Source organism: Nymphaea colorata, chromosome 2, assembly GCF_008831285.2.
Source record: "Nymphaea colorata isolate Beijing-Zhang1983 chromosome 2, ASM883128v2, whole genome shotgun sequence".
Lineage (NCBI taxonomy): Eukaryota > Viridiplantae > Streptophyta > Magnoliopsida > Nymphaeales > Nymphaeaceae > Nymphaea > Nymphaea colorata.
In genome coordinates this window covers 19,280,392-19,305,500 of record NC_045139.1, presented here as the reverse complement: position 1 = coordinate 19,305,500, position 25,109 = coordinate 19,280,392, and the positions used below count along the sequence as shown (strand labels likewise).

Genomic DNA, 25,109 nt, shown 5'->3' with positions numbered 1-25,109 from the left:
CATCATTCATGGGAAATGCAACAATAGAAGGTATTGTTATTAAGGACGTCGAAACAACACTATGGATGAGAATGATGCAAGGTGATGTTCACTCGATGGGAAGGGACATGGAGAAAATAATCCTACGAGTTGGTTGAAGAGGCTGTAACGAGTTCCGCTGTTAATCATGCATATTGGGGATGCTGATAGAAATCTAGCACCAATATCTGAAACTAGAAAACAGCACTCACGCAGGAAGATAGAGAGAGAGAGAATGAAAACAAGAAGAGGTTGAGGAGAAGAAGCCGTGGCCAGGATGGTCTGCCCAGGCCCTATTTATAATTTCAAATTCAGAATTCGAAGAGTCTCCAATTGTAGAATCCTAGGAGACTCTTCACATAGTACAATGATATTTGTTAGAATACCGTGCAATAGGGAACCGGGTCCGGATATGGACCCGGTACCCATGGGCACGGGAATCGAGGACGGGCTCGGTTCCCTAGGCGGGTCTCTCTTCCTCCCTCTTTTATTCTAATCACTTATTGTAATTGTTGATTAAGTGAATTAAGTTTTCTCTCTCCTAGGGTTGCGGTTTTGCCCCTAGGTTAGAGCTTCCCCGTGGTATTTCACCTCGTTCCGAGGTTTTCCACATAAATCTTGTGTTTGTTTACCTTTCTCCTCTTCCACTGTGTGTTTCTACAATATTAAATATCTCAACACATTCTACAAGAACGTAAAATCCTAAGAGACTCTTCACATATTACAATGACATTAACTACCTCAACACATTCTACAAGAACGTAGAATCCTAAGAGACTTCACATATTACAAGGACTTTGAACATTGTGAGAATGTGCTGGATTTTAACACCCTCCCTCAAGCTGTGCATGGTTTTGAACCATGAACAGCTTGCTCTCCGAAAACCAGAAACGATACTTTGTTAATCCTTTAGTAAATATGTCAGCAGCTTGTTCATTAGTTCCAACAAAGACTGGTTCTATCTCTTTGTTCTCCACCTTCTGCCTGATAAAATGCTGGTCAATCTCAATGTGTTTTGTTCGGCCATGTTGTATAGGATTGAAAGCAATGTTGATGGCGCTTTGGTTGTCACACATTAGTACTGAACTTTTAATTTTTTCTCCTATATCTTCTAGCAAGTGTCGAATTCAAGTCACTTCTGCCATCCCTACAGCCATACATCTGTATTCAGCTTCTGTGCTTGATCTTGCAACTGCTCTTTGTTTTCTACTACTCCAAGATACCAAATTTTTGCCTATAAAGATGCAAAAACCAGAGATAGATCTTCTTTCGTCTGGATCTCCAGCCCAATCAGCGTCAGTATATGTGATTAATTCATGATCAGCAGCTTCCACTTTTACAATACACTAATCCATCTCCAACAGTTCCCTTGAGATACCATAGTATCCTTTTAACTGCATTCGTATGTGTGTCCCTTGGTGCATGCATAAATTGAGACACTTGATTTACCGCATAGGTAATATCAGGTCTGGTAAATGTTAAATATTGCAAGGCACCAACAATGCTGCGATATTTGGTGGGGTTTTCATATGTTTCCCCATCACTTATACTCATCCTTTGGTTCAGAACACTCGGTGTTTCAGCAGGCTTACAATCTTTCATGCATGTTTTGCCCAATAGGTCAAGAGTATATTTTTGTTGTGTCAAGGTAAGATGATCTCCTTGCCTATCAATTTCAACCCCAAGAAAATATGGCAGGCTTCCAAGGTCTTTCATCTTAAAGTTTCTCATTAACAAACCTTTTATCTCATCAAAGTGTTTTTCTGAGCTCCCTGTAATGACGATGTCGTCAACATATATAAGGAGGAGGGTAATAACATTTTCTTTCTTGAAAATGAAAAGGGAATGGTCGAGAGGTTGCTCCATGAAAACTTCTTCCTTCAAGTCACCATGAAGGAAGGCATTCTTAACGTCTAATTGATTTAGCTTCCACCCATATTTAACAGCAAGGAATATAATTATGCGAATGGTTTCCATTTTGATTACGGGACTGAACGTCTCATCATAATCTGCATTGAATAACTGTGTACTGGTCCAGGGATCATAAGATTCAAGAGTCATAGGCATTTCATTAGTGGCATCAAAACTATGTTCATCAAAAATAACATTTCTTGAAGTCTTGATGCGTTTAATTGTTGGGTCATAGCATTGAAAACCTTTATATTCATCAGCATATCCAACGAATATACATTGAATAGCCTTGTCTTGAAACTTGTCCCTCAAAGCAGCATCAATGTGAACATAGCATACACAGCCAAAAACCTTCAATTTCTTATAATCAGGTTGTTTGCTTAAGAGTGTGAAATATGGCGATTTAGACATCAAGAGTGTCATAGGCAAACAATTTATTATGTATACAGCTGTATGGAAGGCTTCAGTCCATAAGGACATGGGCACATTAGTATCATGCATCATGCTCATTGCGCTTTCAACTATATGTCGATGTTTTTGCTCAACTACACCATTTTGTTGTGGTGTATAAGGGCAGGAGATTTGTCTAGTTATCCCTTTTTCACGTAGAAATTTAATAAAATCAAGTGAAGAATATTCTCCCCCACCATCACATTGAAAATGCACCACATTGTATGAAAATTTGGTTTGAATCACGGCATAGAAGTTCCAAAATATGTGGAGTACTTCTGATTCGTGTTTCATGAAGTAAATCCACGTGAAACGTGAGTAAGAGTCAATGAATAAGACATAATATCGTGAACCAGACATGGAATCAATAGGGGCTGACCCCCAAACATTAGAAAAAATAATTTCAAAAGAGGGCAGGAGATTTGTCTAGTTATCCCTTTTTCACGTAGAAATTTAATAAAATCAAGTGATGAATATTCTCCCCCACCATCACATTGAAAATGCACCACATTGTATGAAAATTTGGTTTGAATCATGGCATAGAAGTTCCGAAATATGTGGAGTACTTCTGATTTGTGTTTCATGAAGTAAATCCACGTGAAACGTGAGTAAGAGTCAATGAATAAGACATAATATCGTGAACCAGACATGGAATCAATAGGGGCTGACCCCCAAACATCAGAAAAAATAATTTCAAAAGGTTTGGAAGCACTTTGATTTATATTATGGAAAGGTAAAACATGACCCTCACAAAGTTCACAACTTGAACATTTTTTGACACTTGGAGTAAGAGGTAAACTTGATCTTGGAATGAGACTATCTGTGACAAGTTTTTCAATAAAATGTCGGCCACAGTGTCCCAGCCGATTATGCCATAGATCATGTTCCAAAAATTGGTTAGAACCCCTTACTTTTGATTGGAAATGGCAAGAACTTGGAGCTGGTGACGCATTATGAGAAAGAGAAAATGTCTTCAATCCTATACCAAAGGTGGACGAATCCTTAGATAGACATTCCTTGAGGACATACATGTTCCCTTGACGCTCCCCTTTAGCAAACATTTTCTTCGTTTGGAGGTCCTTGAAATAGACAGAAGAAGGTGTGAATTCAACAGAAGAGTTTGTATCATCAACGAGTTTAGAAATGGATATGATGTTCTTTTTGATATTGGGAGCAAGAACAACATTAGACAATGATAGAGAGGAAGATGACAATGGAATATGTGCATTTCCAATATGTGTAATGGGATGAGATTTTTCATCACCTGTTATAATGCAATTTCTACCATAATGAGGGGATAAGTTAGTCAATTTGCTTGCATTCCCTGTCACATGAGTAGCTGCACCTGAATCCAAGAACCATTCTCCCTGCTCATTTTGCTTTATAGTCAGCTTTGAGAGTGCGGCCATCAATAGCTGTTGCATATCTTCGCCGGTGGATTTAGAATTTTGTCCTCCTTGTTTGTAATCATGTCTTACCCCTTTGTTTTTATTTTGAGGATTAAACCAGCATTGTTCCTTCATGTGCCCTTTCTTGTTACATTGAAAACAAACTGGTATTTTTCTTGAAGTATTCAATTGAGGCATACCTTGATTATTTGGTGTCGGTAGTGTTACGAGAGAGAGAGAGAGGCAGCAAAAAGTTATCTTGCATTTCGTGACCCTAATCTCTATTAAGAGATTAGGGTTAGGGAAAATTACAAGAGAAGTCCACTAAAAGTAACAAAACATTTAAAGAGACCTTCCCTAACTTCCTAATATTTCAGAAAACCCCTTTTTTGTATCTTTAACACTCCCCCTCAAGCTGGAGCATATATGTCAATCATGCTCAGCTTGTTACAACATCTCAGGAAATCGCCTATGGGAAGAGCTTTAGTGAGAAGATCTGCTGCCTGATCTTCTGAGGAGACATGAATAGTGCTAACAATTCCTCCTTGAACTAAGTCCCGAATATAGTGGCAATCCACTTCAATGTGTTTAGTCCGCTCATGGAAGACAGGATTGTTAGCGATATATGTAGCTGCCTTGTTGTCACAATACATCTTCATTGGGAGATTCACTGAGACATCCAACTCTACAAGTAGTGATCTAACCCACGACATTTCAGCCACAGTTTGAGCCATAGCCCTATATTCTGACTCAGCACTAGAACGAGCCACAACATTCTGCTTCTTGCTCCTCCAGGAAATAAGATTACCGCCCACAAAGACACAAAACCCGGTAGTAGACTTCCTATCATCTACAGATCCAGCATAATCAGCATCACTATACGCCTCGATGTCAACACATTCTCCTTTCTTGAACCATAGCCCCTTTCCCGGGGCTGATTTCAAGTATCTTACAATCATTAGAGCTGCATCCCAGTGAACTTTTCGGGGTTTTTCCATGAATTGGCTCAACTTATTCACAGCAAAGCTAATGTCGGGACGAGTGACAGTCAAATATAACAGTTTCCCTATCAGAGATCTGTAAGATCTAGAGTCAAACGGCTCTGAGTCATCATCATGTATATGAATGCGAGGATTCATGGGAAGTGTGGCAGGTTTAGCCCCCAATAGTCCTGTTTCCTGTAGAAGATCAAGAGCATATTTCCTTTGAGACACTACAACTCCTTTATTACTACGAGCCACCTCAATACCAAGAAAATAACGAAGTTGTCCAAGGTCTTTCGTAACAAAGTGTTGCTGTAAAAACTCCTTTGTTTGAGCTATCTCTTGATCATTTTCCCCTGTAAGAACAATATCATCCACGTAGACAATCAATATCACAAGTCCTGCTGAGCCTCGCTTGATAAACAATGAGTGATCAAGTTGGGATCGGCTAAATCCACACTTAGATAACACTTCAGTAAGCTTTTGGAACCATGCACGGGGACTCTGTTTGAGTCCATAAATAGCCTTCTTTAACTTGCATACCTTGGAACACTCCCCTTGTCGCTCAAAACCAGGTGGTTGCTGCATATAAACAATTTCAGAAAGGTCTCCATACAGAAAGGCATTTTTGACATCCAATTGAAAAAGAGGTCACTCTCGTTGGACAGCAAGAGAGATAATCAAGCGAATAGTGCCCAACCGGGCCACAGGCGAAAAGGTCTCAAAGAAGTCAACACCATAAGTCTGAGTATAACCTTTTGCGACAAGACGGGCCTTGAACCTTTCAACTGACCCATCAGAATGATACTTGATGGTGAATACCCATCGTGAGCCAACCACATCACAGCGTGTTGGGGGGTCTACCAAATCCCAAGTCTCCCGAGAAAGAAGAGCATCCATTTCCTCCTGCATAGCTTGTCGCCAACGTGGATCTAACAGGGCGTGATGGTGCGAGGACGGGATAACATGACTAGATAAAGCTTGATCAAACTGTACTAAGTGTGTACTCAGATGAGCAGTAGAGACCGAATTAGATATAGGATGTAAGGTACACTGTCGCTTGCCCTTGCGAATAGCAATAGGGAGATCTGCTGCAGAATAGTCATCACTTAAACCTGAGTCAGTCTTATCAGTAGAGCTTACCTCTTGAGACGATGCTGGTGGACGGTCGAGAGAGGGACCTAGACGACGAGTGTAAACCAACGGAGGCTCAAGAAAACGTTCATGTGACCTAGGTTGAGATGATGGAAATGACTCAAGTGACACTGGTGGAATAGGAAGAGGTATAGGTGCATGCATCTCAGATGAAGAGGGACTTGACGGAGAGAAATAAGGACGAGACTCAAAGAAGGTAACATCCGCACTGATAATGTCTTTTTTGGTCACGGGATCAAAGCATTTGTATCCCTTTTGATTAGCTGAATAGCCAATAAAGATACATTTGATAGCTTGGGCAGCCAGTTTGCTTTTGGTCGGGCCTAGGATATGTGCGAAGCAAGTGCATCCAAAAACTTTGGGAGGTAAATGAAATAATGAACGCCCTGGATATAGAATTTGAATTGGAATACGGTCTTGAATGGAGGAAGAGGGTAATCTATTAATGAGGTAACACGCAGTAAGGATAGCATCACCCCAAAAATAGGCAGGCATGTGAGAATGTAACATGAGGGTACGAGCTACGTTTAGGAGTTGCCGATGTTTGCGTTCGGCTACACCATTCTGTTGGGACGTATGTGGACAAGTATATTGAGGTCGAATTCCATGGTCGGCATAAAACTGAAGTAGAATGGAAGACTTGAATTCAAGAGCATTATCAGTGCGAATATTTTTGACAATGAATCCAAACTGAGTTTTTATTTCCTTGATAAATTTTTGAAGAATACATATGACTTCAGATCTTTCCCTTAACAAGAAAACCCAACTGACTCTAGTAAAATCATCAACTAGAACAAGATAATATCGAAAACATGATCGAAAAGGAACCCGACTAGGACCCCATACATCCACATGAATGAGATCAAAAGGACTCTGACTCGATGGACTCTGACTCGAAGGAAAGCTGCTCCGTGTATGCTTGCCCAACTGGCAGGCATCACATAAGAAGGACTCTGATGCAGGAATGTCTGGAAACATGCGACGAAGTTTTGGTACGGACGGATGACCCAATCTGAGATGCCATTGGAAGGGAGAAGGCTTGGAAGGGACTGAAGATGCAGCAACATCAACTGGGATTGACAAAAAATAAAGGCCCTCACGCTCATGGCCGCCACCAATCATCTTCCCAGTTGGTAAGTCCTGAAAAGAACAAGAGTCAGATTCAAAAATGACTTTACATTGTAAGTCGATAGCTAGCTGCTTCACAGATATCAAATTAACAGGAAACTGAGGTGCATATAGCACATGTGTAATAGTGCCTAAATGTGGAAGATAAATATCACCGCTACCCAAAACAGGGGACAACTTGCCATCAGCCAGCTTAACATACTGTGGTGTAGAAAATCTGACAAATGATGAAAAATTTTGTGGTTGATTACAACAATGTCTAGAAGCGCCCGAGTCTATCATCCATGTCATACCTGGATCAGCAGTAGGAGCACCAACAGAGAATGCTGAATCTACAACAGCAGCATTGGTAGATGTAGAGGCAGATGTAGAGCCAGACCTCTGAGCAAGAACACGATCATATTCATCCTTACTTAGGTTAAGAGAATATGACATAGATATAGAAGGATCAGTAGAAGACTCAACCATAGATATTGTTGCCTTTGAATGAGTTGCCTGGGATGAAGAAGGACCTCTGCTTGTGGTGAATCTACCTCCACCACGTCCAGAGGAAACATTAGACCTGAGGTGAGGATGTTTGTCCCAACAACGGTCCTCTAGATGACCAATTTTGCCACAATAAGAGCACTGAAATCTGCCACGTCCAGCACCACGGCCCGTACCACGCCCCCTAGTGCCTCCAAAAGAACTAGGGCCCCGTCCTCCTGATATCACAAGTGCAGAGACTGGTATGTCATGCGTAGTCTGAGAAAGAGTGGCTGCAAAGCGACTCAGCCTATTATACGTGTCTGCTAAATCTGGAAGTTCACTGCCTGTTAGAATTTGAGACTTTGCCACAGAGTATTCTGAAGATAGGCCAGATAAGAACTTTGCCACCATACCAGTCTCAACGTGTGATGCATAACAATGCTGGCAAGGTGGGCGAAGAGCCTTTAACCGTTCATATGCAGCAGTCAAAGTAGCAAAATATTGAGATAGGTCCTGATCCCCTTGTCGAATGTTGCATAACTCCTCTTCTAGTTGTAGGATCTTGATTACATTAGTGGCATGCGAGTATATCTTTCTCAAGAAAGACCACATATCCTTGGCCTTGGTATAATATGCAATAGTTGGGGCTATATGAGACTCCACACTATTCATAATCCAAGACATAACAATATAATTATCTTCATCCCACGCAGCATATATTCCTTTTTTCTCAATAGGTTCATCCTCCTCAAGAATATATTTCTTCCTATGACCAGCCACCGACATTATGAATACCCTAGACCATATTTCATAATTTGAGCCATTAAGTTTCATCGTGGTTCCATAAGAGAATGAATTCCCAGCCATCTTGTAGTCAGTAGACCCTTCAGATTTACTGTTTTCAGCCATAGTAAATAAAGAAGACCAGATTGACGCAAACGTTTAAAGAAGGAGGGCTAGGAAATTACTGTCACTTCAGATCTGATTTAGCCGATGACAAAAACAAGAATGAACTCCCAACGACTGAAGACTGTTGCTCCCAACGACTGAAGACTGCTGCCACTTATAACAGCAGCTAGTTCTCATAAAACTTCCTGTCCACGTGTCAAAGAAAGCCACGAAATCAAACAAAAACTTGTACTAAGGATCAGCAACAGTCCTCACGCAGCCTTTCTTTACTGAATTTGTATCCACGATCTATAGAAAAAATCTGATCATATTCAAAAAACCTGAATTTATAAGCAGCACATAGACTCCACAAAGCATCCACAACACCTCACGCAGCTTGACTTTACCGAAACTGTATTTACGATCATCACAAACCACAGCGTCACACGTCACGCTGCATCCACAATAGTCTCTTCATACGACCAATATGAGGATCTGATCACGCCTTCCACATAGGCGTGATCAGGTCCTCCTTCTCACGGCACGCCCAACCCCTATTCCCTCACTGTCTCCTTATTGGGTGATAAGAGGGAATAAGGAGTAGCGGTGACAAGGGAGAGAACGAGAGAAAAAAAAAAAAAGGAACGAACTCACTTGGCTGTTCGTCGGAGAAGATGGTGATCGCCGGAGAAGGTCACCGGAAAGTGCACTCTGCCGTCGACGCCCACACCCGCTCTGATACCATGTTACGAGAGAGAGAGAGAGGCAGCAAAAAGTTATCTTGCATTTCGTGACCCTAATCTCTATTAAGAGATTAGGGTTAGGGAAAATTACAAGAGAAGTCCACTAAAAGTAACAAAACATTTAAAGAGACCTTCCCTAACTTCCTAATATTTCAGAAAACCCCTTTTTTGTATCTTTAACAGGTAGAATGCCGCGACCACCTTGATTAGAGTTCCCATGGTTCTGACCAAATTTTACATTCATGGCCAACACATTTTGGGAGATCCCTTGATCAGTCCTTTCAATGACTCCTTTCATATTCATTTCGTGTTGGAGAAGTTTACCTTGTAATTCGTTGAAGGAAGGCAGAACAGGGAGCACCTCAAGAGCTGTAATAAAGGCATGATAATCATGCCCAAGTCCACTTAAAGTTTGCTGCACTTTCTCCTTATCAGAAATGTTATTCCCTGGGGCAGCAAGTTGTACAATGACAGCCTTAATGCGCCCCAAATAATCCATGATAGATGTTGAACCTTTGTTCAAATTCTGAAATTCTTTCTTTAAGTACATAATTCGAGCTTCTGATATTTGGGAAAAGGTATCAGCAAGGGTTTTCCATAATTCTTCTGCAATACAGTCATCAGAAACTGAAAGTAACACTTGTTGAGATAGCGTAGACAAAATATATGCAACAAGACTTTGGTCACGCCTCATCCACACAACATGTTCAGGATTGCTAATTTCTTGAACATCAATGACCTCTCCTGCCTCATTCTTTATTTCCTGCAGAACAGATATTGGTGGAGTCCTTGTTGAACCATCGACATGTCCAAAGAGGCCTTGACTTCTTATAAAAGGCATGATCTACCTTTTCCAGGTTAGATAATTCTCATGGTTGAGTTTTTCGGTAATAAGGCGAGGAAGAAAATTTGAGGACATACCAGAATGCGAAAGGTTTTCCATGACAACAGAAAAGAAGGGTATACAGGTAGAAGATGAGAGGGAAAGAAGACACGATATAACAAGTTGTGTCCTTAGGTAAGCAAGAAGAAAAAAGAACAAGAATTACGCAAGAGAAAAGTAAATTCAGGATAGAGACAAGATGAGAAAAGAGTTCTAACCAGATCAGACCTGTTTGGGCATTTTGTTAGGTAGAGATAACGCAACCTGGCTCTGATACCATGATAGAAATCTAGCACCAATATCTGAAACCAGAAAACAGCACTCACGCAGGAAGATAGAGAGAGAGAGAATGAAAACAAGAAGAGGTTGAGGAGAAGAAGCCATGGCCAGGATGGTCTGCCCATGCCCTATTTATAATTTCAAATTCAGAATTCGAAGAGTCTCCAATTGTAGAATCCTAGGAGACTCTTCACATAGTACAATGATATTAAATACCTCAACACATTCTACAAGAACGTAGAATCCTAAGAGACTCTTCACATATTACAATGACATTAACTACCTCAACACATTCTACAAGAACGTAGAATCCTAAGAGACTTCACATATTACAAGGACTTTGAGAATTGTGAGAATGTGCTGGATTTTAACAGATGCTACCCCTTGCACGAGATCATAAATTGCGTTGGGGAGGAAGAGAGAGAGAGAGAGTCCTGTAAGTTTGATTATTTAATCAACAATTGAAGATATCATATGGAAATTTGGATCAGAGGTATCATTCGACACCGACAAGGTGTTCAACTCGGATTTAAAATCTCGGTTTGAGTCAGAAGTCTAATCTGATCCGGCTCAAGTGTTGGATTTTGGTTTGGGATCAATGATTTGAATAAGACGCTTAACTTGATTTATGTCTATGATCATGATCAACAATCCACTTTTCATCATCATGTGGGCGATCTCCTAAGCATCTCAATAAACAAGTTGAAAGGTCAAAGGTAATGAAAATGATCTTTGCCCCAATGAGAAGGATTTTAATTTTCCATGTACAATTATTAAAATGAAATATTCAACACAAAATCTTTGATTGGGTAGCATCAAAGATAGTTTTCCAACATTGAAATATACCAATCCATGATTCTAATATTTATATCCATCTTCTTGGTAAAGGAATCCAAAAAATCATTGAAGATCACAAACTGTTCATAAAGTATACATCACTTTTCCAAAAATAGTCCACAATCAACTTCTCGAATCGTCAATTTACTTGATGAGAAAGAATATAATACAAATGATAGAAGATAACATATGGGAAATTAGGATCAGAGGTCTGACCTGACCCGGACAAGGTGTTGCACTCGGATTTAAAATCTCGGTTTGAATCAGAAGTCTAATCCGATTCTGCTTGAGTGTTGGGTTTTGGTTTGGGATCAATGACTTGAATAAGACGCATAACCTGATTCATATTGATTCATATCTTGAGTCTGGACCAAAGGTCGTATCTATCTGCCTTTATGTGTTGGATTTGGATTTTGCAACAAGAGTGGAGATCACAAGTCTAATAGATAAGATTTCAAATGTTGTACTTGGATTTGCATTTAAGTGTACGATCGGGATCTACGATCCACTTTTCGACAACATGTAGGTGATCTCCTAAACATTCCAAAAAACAAGTTGAAAGGACAAGAGTAATGATAATGATCTTTGTCCAATGGATAAAGATTTCAAATTTCCATGTGCAATTATAACGTACGAAATATTCAATAAAAAATCTTGGAATGGGCGACATCGAAGATAATTTTCCATGGTTGGAATATCCCAATCTTTGATTCAAACATTCATATCACTCTTCTTGAAAACATTGTCCAAAGAATAGTTGAATATCATCCATTGTTCATATAGTATACATCTCATTTTCTAACATCGTCCACAATCTACATCCCGAACTGCGAATCATACATCCAACATTTATTGGATGAGAAAGAATATCATACCAACGATACACAACGTCATATTGGGAATTTGGATCAGAGGTCTGATCTGATCCTGATAAGCTGTTGAACTCAGATATAAAATGTCGATTTGAATCAGAGGTCTAATATGATCCTCTTAGGTGTTGTATTTTGATTTGGGACTTATGATTTGGATTAGAGAATATGATTTAATTAAGATGTTGAATTTGGACCTGGGGTCTCATCTGATCCGGTATAGATGTTGTAATTCAGAGTCCGAACCAGAGGTCTGATCCGTCCGGCTTTAGGTGTTTGCAAGTAGAGTCTAGATCAGAGGTCTAATATGATCCTATTTTGATGTTGTACTTGCGTTTTGATTTATGTCTATGATCATGATCAACAATCCACTTTTCATCATCATGTGGGCGATCTCCTAAGCATCCCAATAAACAAGTCGAAAGGTCAAAGATAATGAAAATGATCTTTGCGCCAATGAGAAGGATTTTAGTTTTCCATGTACGATTATGACATATGAAATATTCAACACAAAATATTTGATTGGGTAGCATCAAAGATAGTTTTCCAACATTGCAATATCCCAATCCATGATTCTAATATTTATATCCATCTTCTTGGCAAAGGAATCCAAAAAATCATTGAAGATCACAAACTGTTCATAAAGTATACATCAATTTTTCAAAAATAGTCCACAATTAACTTCTCAAATCGTCAATCATACGTCCAACATTTACTTGATGAGAAAGAATACAATACAAATGATACAAGATGCCATATGGGAATTAGCATCAGAGGTCTGACCCGACCCGAACAAGGTGTTGCACTCGGATTTAAAATCTCGGTTTGAACCAGAAGTCTAATCCGATTCGGCTTGAGTGTTGGGTTTTGGTTTGGGATCAATGACTTGAATAAGACGTTTAACCTGATTCATATCATGATTCCGGACCAAAGGTCGTAGCTATCCGCCTTTATGTGTTGGATTTGGATTTTGCAACAAGAGTGTGGATCACAAGTCTAACGTGATCATATTCAAGTGTTGTAATTGGATTTGCATTTAAGTGTAGGATCGGGATCTATGATCCACTTTTCGACATCATGTGGGTGATCTCCTAAACATCCCAATAAACAAGTTGAAAGGACAAGAGTAATGATAATGATCTTTGTCCAATGGATAAAGATTCAAATTTCCATGTACAATTATAACGTACGAAATATTCAATAGAAAATCTTGCAATGGGCGACATCGAAGATAATTTTCCATGGTTGGAATATCCCAATCTTTGATTGAAACATTCATATCACTCTTCTTGAAAACATTGTCCAAAGAATAGTTGAATATCATCCATTGTTCATATAGTATACATCTCTGTTTCTAACATCGTCCACAATCAACATCCCGAACCGCCAATCATACATCCAACATTTATTGGATGAGAAAGAATATCATACCAACAATACACAACGTCATATTGGGAATTTGGATCAGAGGTCTGATCTGATCCTGATAAGCTGTTGAACTCGGATATAAAATGTCGATTTGAATCAGAGGTCTAATCTGATCCGTCTTAGGTGTTGGATTTTGATTTGGGACATATGATTTGCATTAGAGAATGAGTATGATTTAATTAAGATGTTGAATTTGGACCAGGGGTCTCATTTGATCCGATATAGATGTTGTAATTCAGAGTCCGAACCAGAGGTCTGATCCATCCGGCTTTAGGTGTTTGCAAGTACAGTCTAGATCACAGGTCTAATATGATCCTATTTTGATGTTGTACTTGCGTTTTGATTTATGTCTATGATCATGATCAACAATCCACTTTTCATCATCATGTGGGCGATCTCCTAAGCATCCCAATAAACAAGTTGAAAAGGTCAAAGGTAATGAAAATGATCTTTGCCCCCAATGAGAAGGATTTTAGTTTTCCATGTACAATTATTACATATGAAATATTCAACACAAAATCTTTGATTGGGTAGCATCAAAGATAGTTTTCCAACATTGAAATATCCCAATCCATGATTCTAATATTTATATCCATCTTCTTGGCAAAGGAATCCAAAAAATCATTGAAGATCACAAACTGTTCATAAAGTATACATCACTTTTTCAAAAATAGTCCACAATCAACTTCTCGAATCGTCAATCATACGTCCAACATTTACTCGATGAGAAAGAATACAATACAAATGATACAAGATGCCATATGGGAATTAGGATCAGAGGTCTGACCTGACCCGGACTAGGTGTTGCACTCGGATTTAAAATCTCGGTTTGAATCAAAAGTCTAATCCGATTCGGCTTGAGTGTTGGGTTTTGGTTTGGGATCAATGACTTGAATAAAACGCTTAACCTGATTCATATCTTGAGTCTGGACTGTGTTCGATTTGGATTTCGCAACAAGAGTGTAGATCACAAGTCTAACGTGATCATATTCAAGTGTTGTACTTGGATTTGCATTTAAGTGTAGGATCGGGATCTACGATCCACTTTTCGACATCATGTGGGTGATCTCCTAAACATCCCAGTAAACAAGTTGAGAGGACAAGAGTAATGATAATGATCTTTGTCCAATGGATAAAGATTTCAAATTTCCATGTACAATTATAACGTACGAAATATTCAATACAAAATCTTGGAATGGGCGACATCAAAGATAATTTTCCATGGTTGGAATATCCCAATCTTTGATTCAAACATTCATATCACTCTTCTTCAAAACATTGTCCAAAGACTAGTTGAATATCATCCATTGTTCATATAGTATACATCTCTTTTTCTAACATCGCCCACAATCAATATCCCGAACCGCCAATCATACATCCAACGTTTATTGGAAGAGAAAGAATATCATACCAACGATACACAACGTCATATTGGGAATTTGGATCAGAGGTCTAATCTGATCCGTCTTAGGTGTTGGATTTTGATTTGGGACTTATGATTTGGATTAGAGAATGAGTATGATTTAATTAAGATGTTGAATTTGGACCAGGGATCTCATCTGAGCCGATATAGATGTTGTAATTCAGAGTCCGAACCAGAGGTCTGATCGGTCCGACTTTAGGTGTTTGCAAGTAGAGTCCAGATCACAGGTCTAATATGATCCTATTTTGATGTTGTACTTGCGTTTTGATTTATGTCTATGATCATGATCAACAATCCACTTTTCATCATCATGTGGGCGATCTCCTAAGCATCTCAATAAACAAGTTGAAAGGTCAAAGGTAATGAAAATGATCTTTGCCCCAATGAGAAGGATTTTAGTTTTCCATGTACAATTATTACATATGAAATATTCAACACAAAATCTTTGATTGGCTAGCATCAAAGATAGTTTTCCAACATTGAAATATCCCAAAACATGATTATAATATTTATATCCATCTTCTTGGCAAAGGAATCCAGAAAATCATTGAAGATCACAAACTGTTCATAAAGTATACATCACTTTTTCAAAAATAGTCCACAATCAACTTCTCGAATCGTCAATCATACGTCCAACGATTACTCGATGAGAAAGAATACAATACAAATGATACAAGATGCCATATGGGAATTAGGATCAGAGGTCTGACCTGACCCGGACAAGGTGTTGCACTCGGATTTAAAATCTCGGTTTGAATCAAAAGTCTGATACGATTCGGCTTGAGTGTTGGGTTTTGGTTTGGGACCAATGACTTGAATAAAACGCTTAACCTGATTCATATCTTGAGTCTGGACTGTGTTCGATTTGGATTTCGCAACAAGAGTGTAGATCACAAGTCTAACGTGATCATATTTTGTTGTACTTGGATTTGCATTTAAGTGTAGGATCGGGATCTACGATCCACTTTCCGACATCATGTGGGTGATCTCCTAAACATCCCAATAAACAAGTTGAAAGGACAAGAGTAATGATAATGATCTTTGTCCAATGGATAAAGATTTCAAATTTCCATGTACAATTATAACGTATGAAATATTCAATACAAAATCTTGGAATGGGCGACATCGAAGATAATATTCCATGGTTGGAATATCCCAATCTTTGATTCAAACATTCATATCACTCTTCTTGAAAACATTGTCCAAAGACTAGTTGAATATCATCCATTGTTCATATAGTATACATCTCTTTTTCTAACATCGCCCACAATCAACATCCCTAACCGCCAATCATACATCCAACATTTATTAGATGAGAAAGAATATCATACCAACGATACACAACGTCATATTGGAAATTTGGATCAGAGGTCTGATCTGATCCTGATAAGCTGTTGAACTCGGATATAAAATGTCGATTTGAATCAGAGGACTAATCTGATCCGTCTTAGGTGTTGGATTTTGATTTGGGACTTATGATTTGGATTAGAGAATGAGTATGATTTAATTAAGATGTTGAATTTGGACCAGGGGCCTCATCTTATCCGGTATAGATGTTGTAATTCAGAGTCCGAACCAGAGGTCTGATCCGTCCGGCTTTAGGTGTTTGCAAGTAGAAGTCTAGATCACAGGTCTAATATGATCCTATTTTGATGTTGTACTTGCGTTTTGATTTATGTCTATGATCATGATCAACAATCCACTTTTCATCATTATGTGGGCGATCTCCTAAGCATCTCAATAAACAAGTTGAAAGGTCAAAGGTAATGAAAATGATCTTTGCCCCAATGAGAAGGATTTTAGTTTTCCATGTACAATTATTATATATGAAATATTCAACACAAAATCTTTGATTGGGTAGCATCAAAGATAGTTTTCCAACATTGAAATATCCCAATCCATGATTCTAATATTTATATCCATCTTCTTGGCAAAGGAATCCAAAAAATCATTGAAGATCACAAACTGTTCATAAAGTATACATCACTTTTTCAAAAATAGTCCACAATCAACTTCTCGAATCGTCAATCATACGTCCAACGATTACTCGATGAGAAAGAATACAATACAAATGATACAAGATGCCATATGGGAATTAGGATCAGAGGTCTGACCTGACCCGGACAAGGTGTTGCACTCGGATTTAAAATCTCGGTTTGAATCAAAAGTCTGATACGATTCGGCTTGAGTGTTGGGTTATGGTTTGGGACCAATGACTTGAATAAAACGCTTAACCTGATTCATATCTTGAGTCAGGACTGTGTTCGATTTGGATTTCGCAACAAGAGTGTAGATCACAAGTCTAACGTGATCATATTCAAGTGTTGTACTTGGATTTGCATTTAAGTGTAGGATCGGGATCTACGATCCACTTTTCGACATCATGTGGGTGATCTCCTAAACATCCCAATAAACAAGTTGAAAGGACAAGAGTAATGATAATGATCTTTGTCCAATGGATAAAGATTTCAAATTTCCATGTACAATTATAACGTACGAAATATTCAATACAAAATCTTGGAATGGGCGACATCGAATATAATTTTCCATGGTTGGAATATCCCAATCTTTGATTCAAACATTCATATCACTCTTCTTGAAAACATTGTCCAAAGAATAGTTGAATATCATCCATTGTTCATATAGTATACATCTCTGTTTTTAACATCGTCCACAATCAACATCCCGAACCGCCAATCATACATCCAACATTTATTGGATGAGAAAGAATATCATACCAACGATACACAACGTCATATTGGGAATTTGGATAAGAGGTCTGATCTGATCCTGATAGGCTGTTGAACTCGGATATAAAATGTCGATTTGAATCAGAGTTCTAATCTGATCCGTCTTAGGTGTTGGATTTTGATTTGGGACTTATGATTTGGATTAGAAAATGAGTATGATTTAATTAAGATGTTGAATTTGGACCAGGGGTCTCATCTGATCCGGTATTGATGTTGTAATTCAGAGTCCGAACCAGAGGTCTGATCCGTCCGGTTTTAGGTGTTTGCAAGTAGAAGTCTAGATCACAGGTCTAATATGATCCTATTTTGATGTTGTACTTGCGTTTTGATTTATGTCTATGATCATGATCAACAATCCACTTTTCATCATTATGTGGGCGATCTCCTAAGCATCCCAATAAACAAGTTGAAAGGTCAAAGGTAATGAAAATGATCTTTGCCCCAATGAGAAGGATTTTAGTTTTCCATGTACAATTATTACATATGAAATATTCAACACAAAATCTTTGATTGGGTAGCATCAAAGATAGTTTTCCAACATTGAAATATCACAATCCATGATTCTAATATTTATATCCATCTTCTTGGCAAAGGAATCCAAAAAATCATTGAAGATCACAAACTGTTCATAAAGTATACATCACTTTTTCAAAAATAGTCCACAATCAACTTCTCGAATCGTCAATCATACGTCCAACATTTACTCGATGAGAAAGAATACAATACAAATGATACAAGATGCCATATGGGAATTAGGATCAGAGGTCTGACCTGACCCGGACTACGTGTTGCACTCGGATTTAAAATCTCGGTTTGAATCAGAAGTCTAATCCGATTCGGCTTGAGTGTTGGGTTTTGGTTTGGGATCAATGACTTGAATAAAACGCTTAACCTGATTCATATCTTGAGTCTGGACTGTGTTCGATTTGGATTTCGCAACAAGAGTGTAGATCACAAGTCTAACGTGATCATATTCAAGTGTTGTACTTGGATTTGCATTTAAGTGTAGGATCGGGATGTACGATCCACTTTTCGACATCATGTGGGTGATCTCCTAAACATCCCAGTAAACAAGTTGAGAGGACAAGAGTAATGATAATGATCTTTGTCCAATGGATAAAGATTTCAAATTTCCATGTACAATTATAACGTACGAAATATTCAATACAAAATCTTGGAATGGGCGACATCGAATATAATTTTCCATGGTTGGAATATCCCAATCTTTGATTCAAACATTCATATCACTCTTCTTGAAAACATTGTCCAAAGAATAGTTGAATATCATCCATTGTTCATATAGTATACATCTCTGTTTTTAACATCGTCCACAATCAACATCCCGAACCGCCAATCATACATCCAACATTTATTGGATGAGAAAGAATATCATACCAACGATACACAACGTCATATTGGGAATTTGGATAAGAGGTCTGATCTGATCCTGATAGGCTGTTGAACTCGGATATAAAATGTCGATTTGAATCAGAGTTCTAATCTGATCCGTCTTAGGTGTTGGATTTTGATTTGGGACTTATGATTTGGATTAGAAAATGAGTATGATTTAATTAAGATGTTGAATTTGGACCAGGGGTCTCATCTGATCCGGTATTGATGTTGTAATTCAGAGTCCGAACCAGAGGTCTGATCCGTCCGGTTTTAGGTGTTTGCAAGTAGAAGTCTAGATCACAGGTCTAATATGATCCTATTTTGATGTTGTACTTGCGTTTTGATTTATGTCTATGATCATGATCAACAATCCACTTTTCATCATCATGTGGGCAATCTCCTAAGCATCCCAATAAACAAGTTGAAAGGTCAAAGGTAATGAAAATGATCTTTGCCCCAATGAGAAGGATTTTAGTTTTCCATGTACAATTATTACATATGAAATATTCAACACAAAATCTTTGATTGGGTAGCATCAAAGATAGTTTTCCAACATTGAAATATCCCAATCCATGATTCTAATATTTATATCCATCTTCTTGGCAAAGGAATCCAAAAAATCATTGAAGATCACAAACTGTTCATAAAGTATACATCACTTTTTCAAAAATAGTCCACAATCAACTTCTCGAATCGTCAATCATACGTCCAACATTTACTCGATGAGAAAGAATACAATACAAATGATACAAGATGCCATATGGGAATTAGGATCAGAGGTCTGACCTGACCCGGACTAGGTGTTGCACTCGGATTTAAAATCTCGGTTTGAATCAAAAGTCTAATCCGATTCGGCTTGAGTGTTGGGTTTTGGTTTGGGATCAATGACTTGAATAAAACGCTTAACCTGATTCATATCTTGAGTCTGGACTGTGTTCGATTTGGATTTCGCAACAAGAGTGTAGATCACAAGTCTAACGTGATCATATTCAAGTGTTGTACTTGGATTTGCATTTAAGTGTAGGATCGGGATCTACGATCCACTTTTCGACATCATGTGGGTGATCTCCTAAACATCCCAGTAAACAAGTTGAGAGGACAAGAGTAATGATAATGATCTTTGTCCAATGGATAAAGATTTCAAATTTCCATGTACAATTATAACGTACGAAATATTCAATACAAAATCTTGGAATGGGCGACATCGAATATAATTTTCCATGGTTGGAATATCCCAATCTTTGATTCAAACATTCATATCACTCTTCTTGAAAACATTGTCCAAAGAATAGTTGAATATCATCCATTGTTCATATAGTATACATCTCTGTTTTTAACATCGTCCACAATCAACATCCCGAACCGCCAATCATACATCCAACATTTATTGGATGAGAAAGAATATCATACCAACGATACACAACGTCATATTGGGAATTTGGATCAGAGGTCTGATCTGATCCTGATAGGCTGTTGAACTCGGATATAAAATGTCGATTTGAATCAGAGTTCTAATCTGATCCGTCTTAGGTGTTGGATTTTGATTTGGGACTTATGATTTGGATTAGAAAATGAGTATGATTTAATTAAGATGTTGAATTTGGACCAGGGGTCTCATCTGATCCGGTATAGATGTTGTAATTCAGAGTCCGAACCAGAGGTCTGATCCGTCCGGCTTTAGGTGTTTGCAAGTAGAAGTCTAGATCACAGGTCTAACATGATCCTATTTGATGTTGTACTTGCGTTTTGATTTATGTCTATGATCATGATCAACAATCCACTTTTCATCATCATGTGGGCAATCTCCTAAGCATCCCAATAAACAAGTTGAAAGGTCAAAGGTAATGAAAATGATCTTTGCCCCAATGAGAAGGATTTCAGTTTTCCATGTACAATTATTACATATGAAATATTCAACACAAAATCTTTGATTGGGTAGCATCAAAGATAGTTTCCAACATTGAAATATCCCAATCCATGATTCTAATATTTATATCCATCTTCTTGGCAAAGGAATCCAAAAAATCATTGAAGATCACAAACTGTTCATAAAGTATACATCACTTTTTCAAAAATAGTCCACAATCAACTTCTCGAATCGTCAATCATACGTCCAACATTTACTCGATGAGAAAGAATACAATACAAATGATACAAGATGCCATATGGGAATTAGGATCAGAGGTCTGACCTGACCCGGACAAGGTGTTGCACTCGGATTTAAAATCTCGGTTTGAATCAAAAGTCTAATCCGATTCGGCTTGAGTGTTGGGTTTTGGTTTGGGACCAATGACTTGAATAAAACGCTTAACCTGATTCATATCTTGAGTCTGGACTGTGTTCGATTTGGATTTTGCAACAAGAGTGTAGATCACAAGTCTAACGTGATCATATTCAAGTGTTGTACTTGGATTTGCATTTAAGTATAGGATCGAGATCTACGATCCACTTTTCGACATCATGGGTTTGATCTCCTAAACATCCCAATAATCATGTTGAGAGGACAAGAGTAATGATAATGATCTTTGTCCAATGGATAAAGATTTCAAATTTCCATGTACAATTATAACGTATGAAATATTCAATACAAAATCTTGGAATGGGAGACATCAAAGATAATTTTCCATGGTTGGAATATCTCAATCTTTGATTCAAACATTCAGATCACTCTTCTTGAAAACATTGTCCAAAGACTAGTTGAATATCATCCATTGTTCATATAGTATACATCTCTTTTTCTAACATCGCCCACAATCAACATCCCGAACCACCAATCATACATCCAACGTTTATTGGATGAGAAAAAATATCATACCAACGATACACAACGTCATATTGGGAATTTGGATCAGAGGTCTAATCTGATCCATCTTAGGTGTTGGATTTTGATTTGGGACTTATGATTTGGATTAGAGAATGAGTATGATTTAATTAAGATGTTGAATTTGGACCAGGGATCTCATCTGATCCGGTATAGATGTTGTAATTCAGAGTCCGAACCAGAGGTCTGATCCGTCCGGCTTTAGGTGTTTGCAAGTAGAGTCTAGATCACAGGTCTAATATGATCCTATTTTGATGTTGTACTTGCGTTTTGATTTACGTCTATGATCATGATCAACAATCCACTTTTCATCATCATGTGGGCGATCTCCTAAGCATCCCAATAAACAGTTGAAAGGTCAAAGGTAATGAAAATGATCTTTGCCCCAATGAGAAGGATTTTAGTTTTCCATGTACAATTATTACATATGAAATATTCAACACAAAATCTTTGATTGGGTAGCATCAAAGATAGTTTTCCAACATTGAAATATCCCAATCCATGATTATAATATTTATATCCATCTTCTTGGCAAATGAATCCAAAAATCATTGAAGATCACAAACTGTTCATAAAGTATACAGCACTTTTTCAAAAATAGTCCACAATCAACTTCTCGAATCGTCCATCATACGTCCAACATTTACTCGATGAGAAAGAATACAATACAAATGATACAAGATGCCATATGAGAATTAGGATCAGAGGTCTGACCTGACCCGGACAAGGTGTTGCACTCGGATTTAAAATCTCGGTTTGAATCAAAAGTCTAATCCGATTCGGCTTGAGTGTTGGGTTTTGGTTTGGGATCAATGACTTGAATAAACGCTTAACCTGATTCATATCTTGAGTTAGGATTGTGTTCGATTTGGATTTTGCAACAAGAGTGTAGATCACAAGTCTAACGTGATCATATTCAAGTGTTGTACTTGGATTTGCATTTAAGTGTAGGATCGGGATCTACGATCCACTTTTCAACATCATGTGGGTGGTCTCCTAAACATCCCAATAAACAAGTTGAAAGGACAAGAGTAATGATAATGATCTTTGTCCAATGGCATAAAGATTTCAAATTTCCATGTACAATTATAACGTATGAAATATTCAATACAAAATCTTGGAATGGGCGACATCGAATGAAATATTCCATGGTTGGAATATCCCAATCTTTGATTCAAACATTCATATCACTCTTCTTGAAAACATTGTCCAAAGACTAGTTGAATATCATCCATTGTCATATAGTATACATCTCTATTTCTAACATCGCCCACAATCAACATCCCTAACCGCCAATCATACATCCAACATTTATTGGATGAGAAAGAATATCATACTAACGATACACAACGTTCATATTGGAAATTTTGGATCAGAGGTCTGATCTGATCCTGATAAGCTGTTGAACTCGGATATAAAATGTCGATTTGAATCAGAGGTCTAATCTGATCCGTCTTAGGTGTTGGATTTTGATTTGGAACTTATGATTTGGATTAGAGAATGAGTATGATTTAATTAAGATGTTGAATTTGGACCAGGGGCCTCATCTTATCCGGTATAGATGTTGTAATTCAGAGTCCGAACCAGAGGTCTGATCCTCCGACTTTAGGTGTTGCAAGTAGAAGTCTAGATCACAGGTCCAATATGATCCTATTTTGATGTTGTACTTGCGTTTTGATTTATGTCTATGATCATGATCAACAATCCACTTTTCATCATTATGTGGGCGATCTCCTAAGCATCTCAATAAACAAGTTGAAAGGTCAAAGGTAATGAAAATGATCTTTGCCCCAATGAGAAGGATTTTAGTTTTCCATGTACAATTATTACATATGAAATATTCAACACAAAATCTTTGATTGGGTAGCATCAAAGATAGTTTTCCAACATTGAAATATCCCAATCCATGATTCTAATATTTATATCCATCTTCTTGGCAAAGGAATCCAAAAAATCATTGAAGATCACAAACTGTTCATAAAGTATACATCACTTTTTCAAAAATAGTCCACAATCAACTTCTCGAATCGTCAATCATACGTCCAACATTTACTCGATGAGAAAGAATACAATACAAATGATACAAGATGCCATATGGGAATTAGGATCAGAGGTCTGACCTGACCCGGACAAGGTGTTGCACTCGGATTTAAAATCTCGGTTTGAATCAAAAGTCTGATCGATTCGGCTTGTTGGGTTTTGGTTTGGGACCAATGACTTGAATAAAACGCTTAACCTGATTCATATCTTGAGTCTGGACTGTGTTCGATTTGGATTTTGCAACAAGAGTGTAGATCACAAGTCTAACGTGATCATATTCAAGTGTTGTACTTGGATTTGCATTTAAGTGTAGGATCGGGATCTACGATCCACTTTTCGACATCATGTGGTGATCTCCTAAACATCCCAATAAACAAGTTGAAGGACAAGAGTAATGATAATGATCTTTGTCCAATGGATAAAGATTTCAAATTTCCATGTACAATTATAACGTATGAAATATTCAATACAAATCTTGGAATGGGCGACATCAAAGATAATTTTCCATGGTTGGAATATCCCAATCTTTGATTCAAACATTCATATCACTCTTCTTGAAAACATTGTCCAAAGACTAGTTGAATATCATCCATTGTTCATATAGTATACATCTCTTTTTCTAACATCGCCCACAATCAACATCCCGAACCGCCAATCATACTCCAACATTTATTGGATGAGAAAGAATATCATACCAACGATACACAACGTCATATTGGGAATTTGGATCAGAGGTCTAATCTGATCCGTCTTAGGTGTTGGATTTTGATTTGGGACTTATGATTTGGATTAGAGAATGAGTATGATTTAATTAAGATGTTGAATTTGGACCAGGGGTCTCATCTGATCCGGTATAGATGTTGTAATTCAGAGTCCGAACCAGAGGTCTGATCCGTCCGGCTTTAGGTGTTTGCAAGTAGAGTCTAGATCACAGGTCTAATATGATCCTATTTGATGTTGTACTTGCGTTTTGATTTATGTCTATGATCATGATCAACAATCCACTTTTCATCATCATGTGGGCGATCTCCTAAGCATCCCAATAAACAAGTTGAAAGGTCAAAGGTAATGAAAATGATCTTTGCCCCAATGAGAAGGATTTTAGTTTTCCATGTACAATTATTATATGAAATATTCAACACAAATCTTTGATTGGGTAGCATCAAAGATAGTTTTTCCAACATTGAATATCCAATCCATGATTCTAATATTTATATCCATCTTCTTGGCAAAGGAATCAAAAATCATTGAAGAT

The 25,109-nt window shown here is 37.9% G+C and overlaps 2 protein-coding genes across 2 annotated transcripts in view; both read right to left on the bottom strand.

The window, feature by feature from the left end:
* The window catches only part of LOC116247483 (uncharacterized), a 50,865-nt gene that overhangs the window by 12,181 nt on the left and 13,575 nt on the right, over window positions 1-25,109 (bottom strand). The window lies entirely within an intron of this gene.
* Window positions 6,908-8,081, bottom strand: LOC126409777 (uncharacterized). Its single transcript, XM_050075999.1, has 2 exons — window positions 7,327-8,081; window positions 6,908-7,045 (listed from the first exon to the last, which is right to left on the bottom strand). Exons 1-2 carry the CDS (start codon window positions 7,910-7,912, stop codon window positions 7,008-7,010), a joined length of 624 nt encoding a protein of 207 aa, XP_049931956.1. The 5' UTR covers window positions 7,913-8,081; the 3' UTR covers window positions 6,908-7,007.

What these genes read in the sequence shown, in the direction of transcription:
- LOC126409777 (XM_050075999.1), bottom strand. Translation starts at nt 7,912, where the DNA reads ATGGTGGCAAAGTTCTTATCTGGCCTATCTTCAGAATACTCTGTGGCA. An exon ending in TGCTCCTACTGCTGATCCAG is followed by an intron (nt 7,046 to 7,326) that starts GTATGACATGGA and finishes TGTTCTTTTCAG; the next exon opens with GACTTACCAACTGGGAAGAT.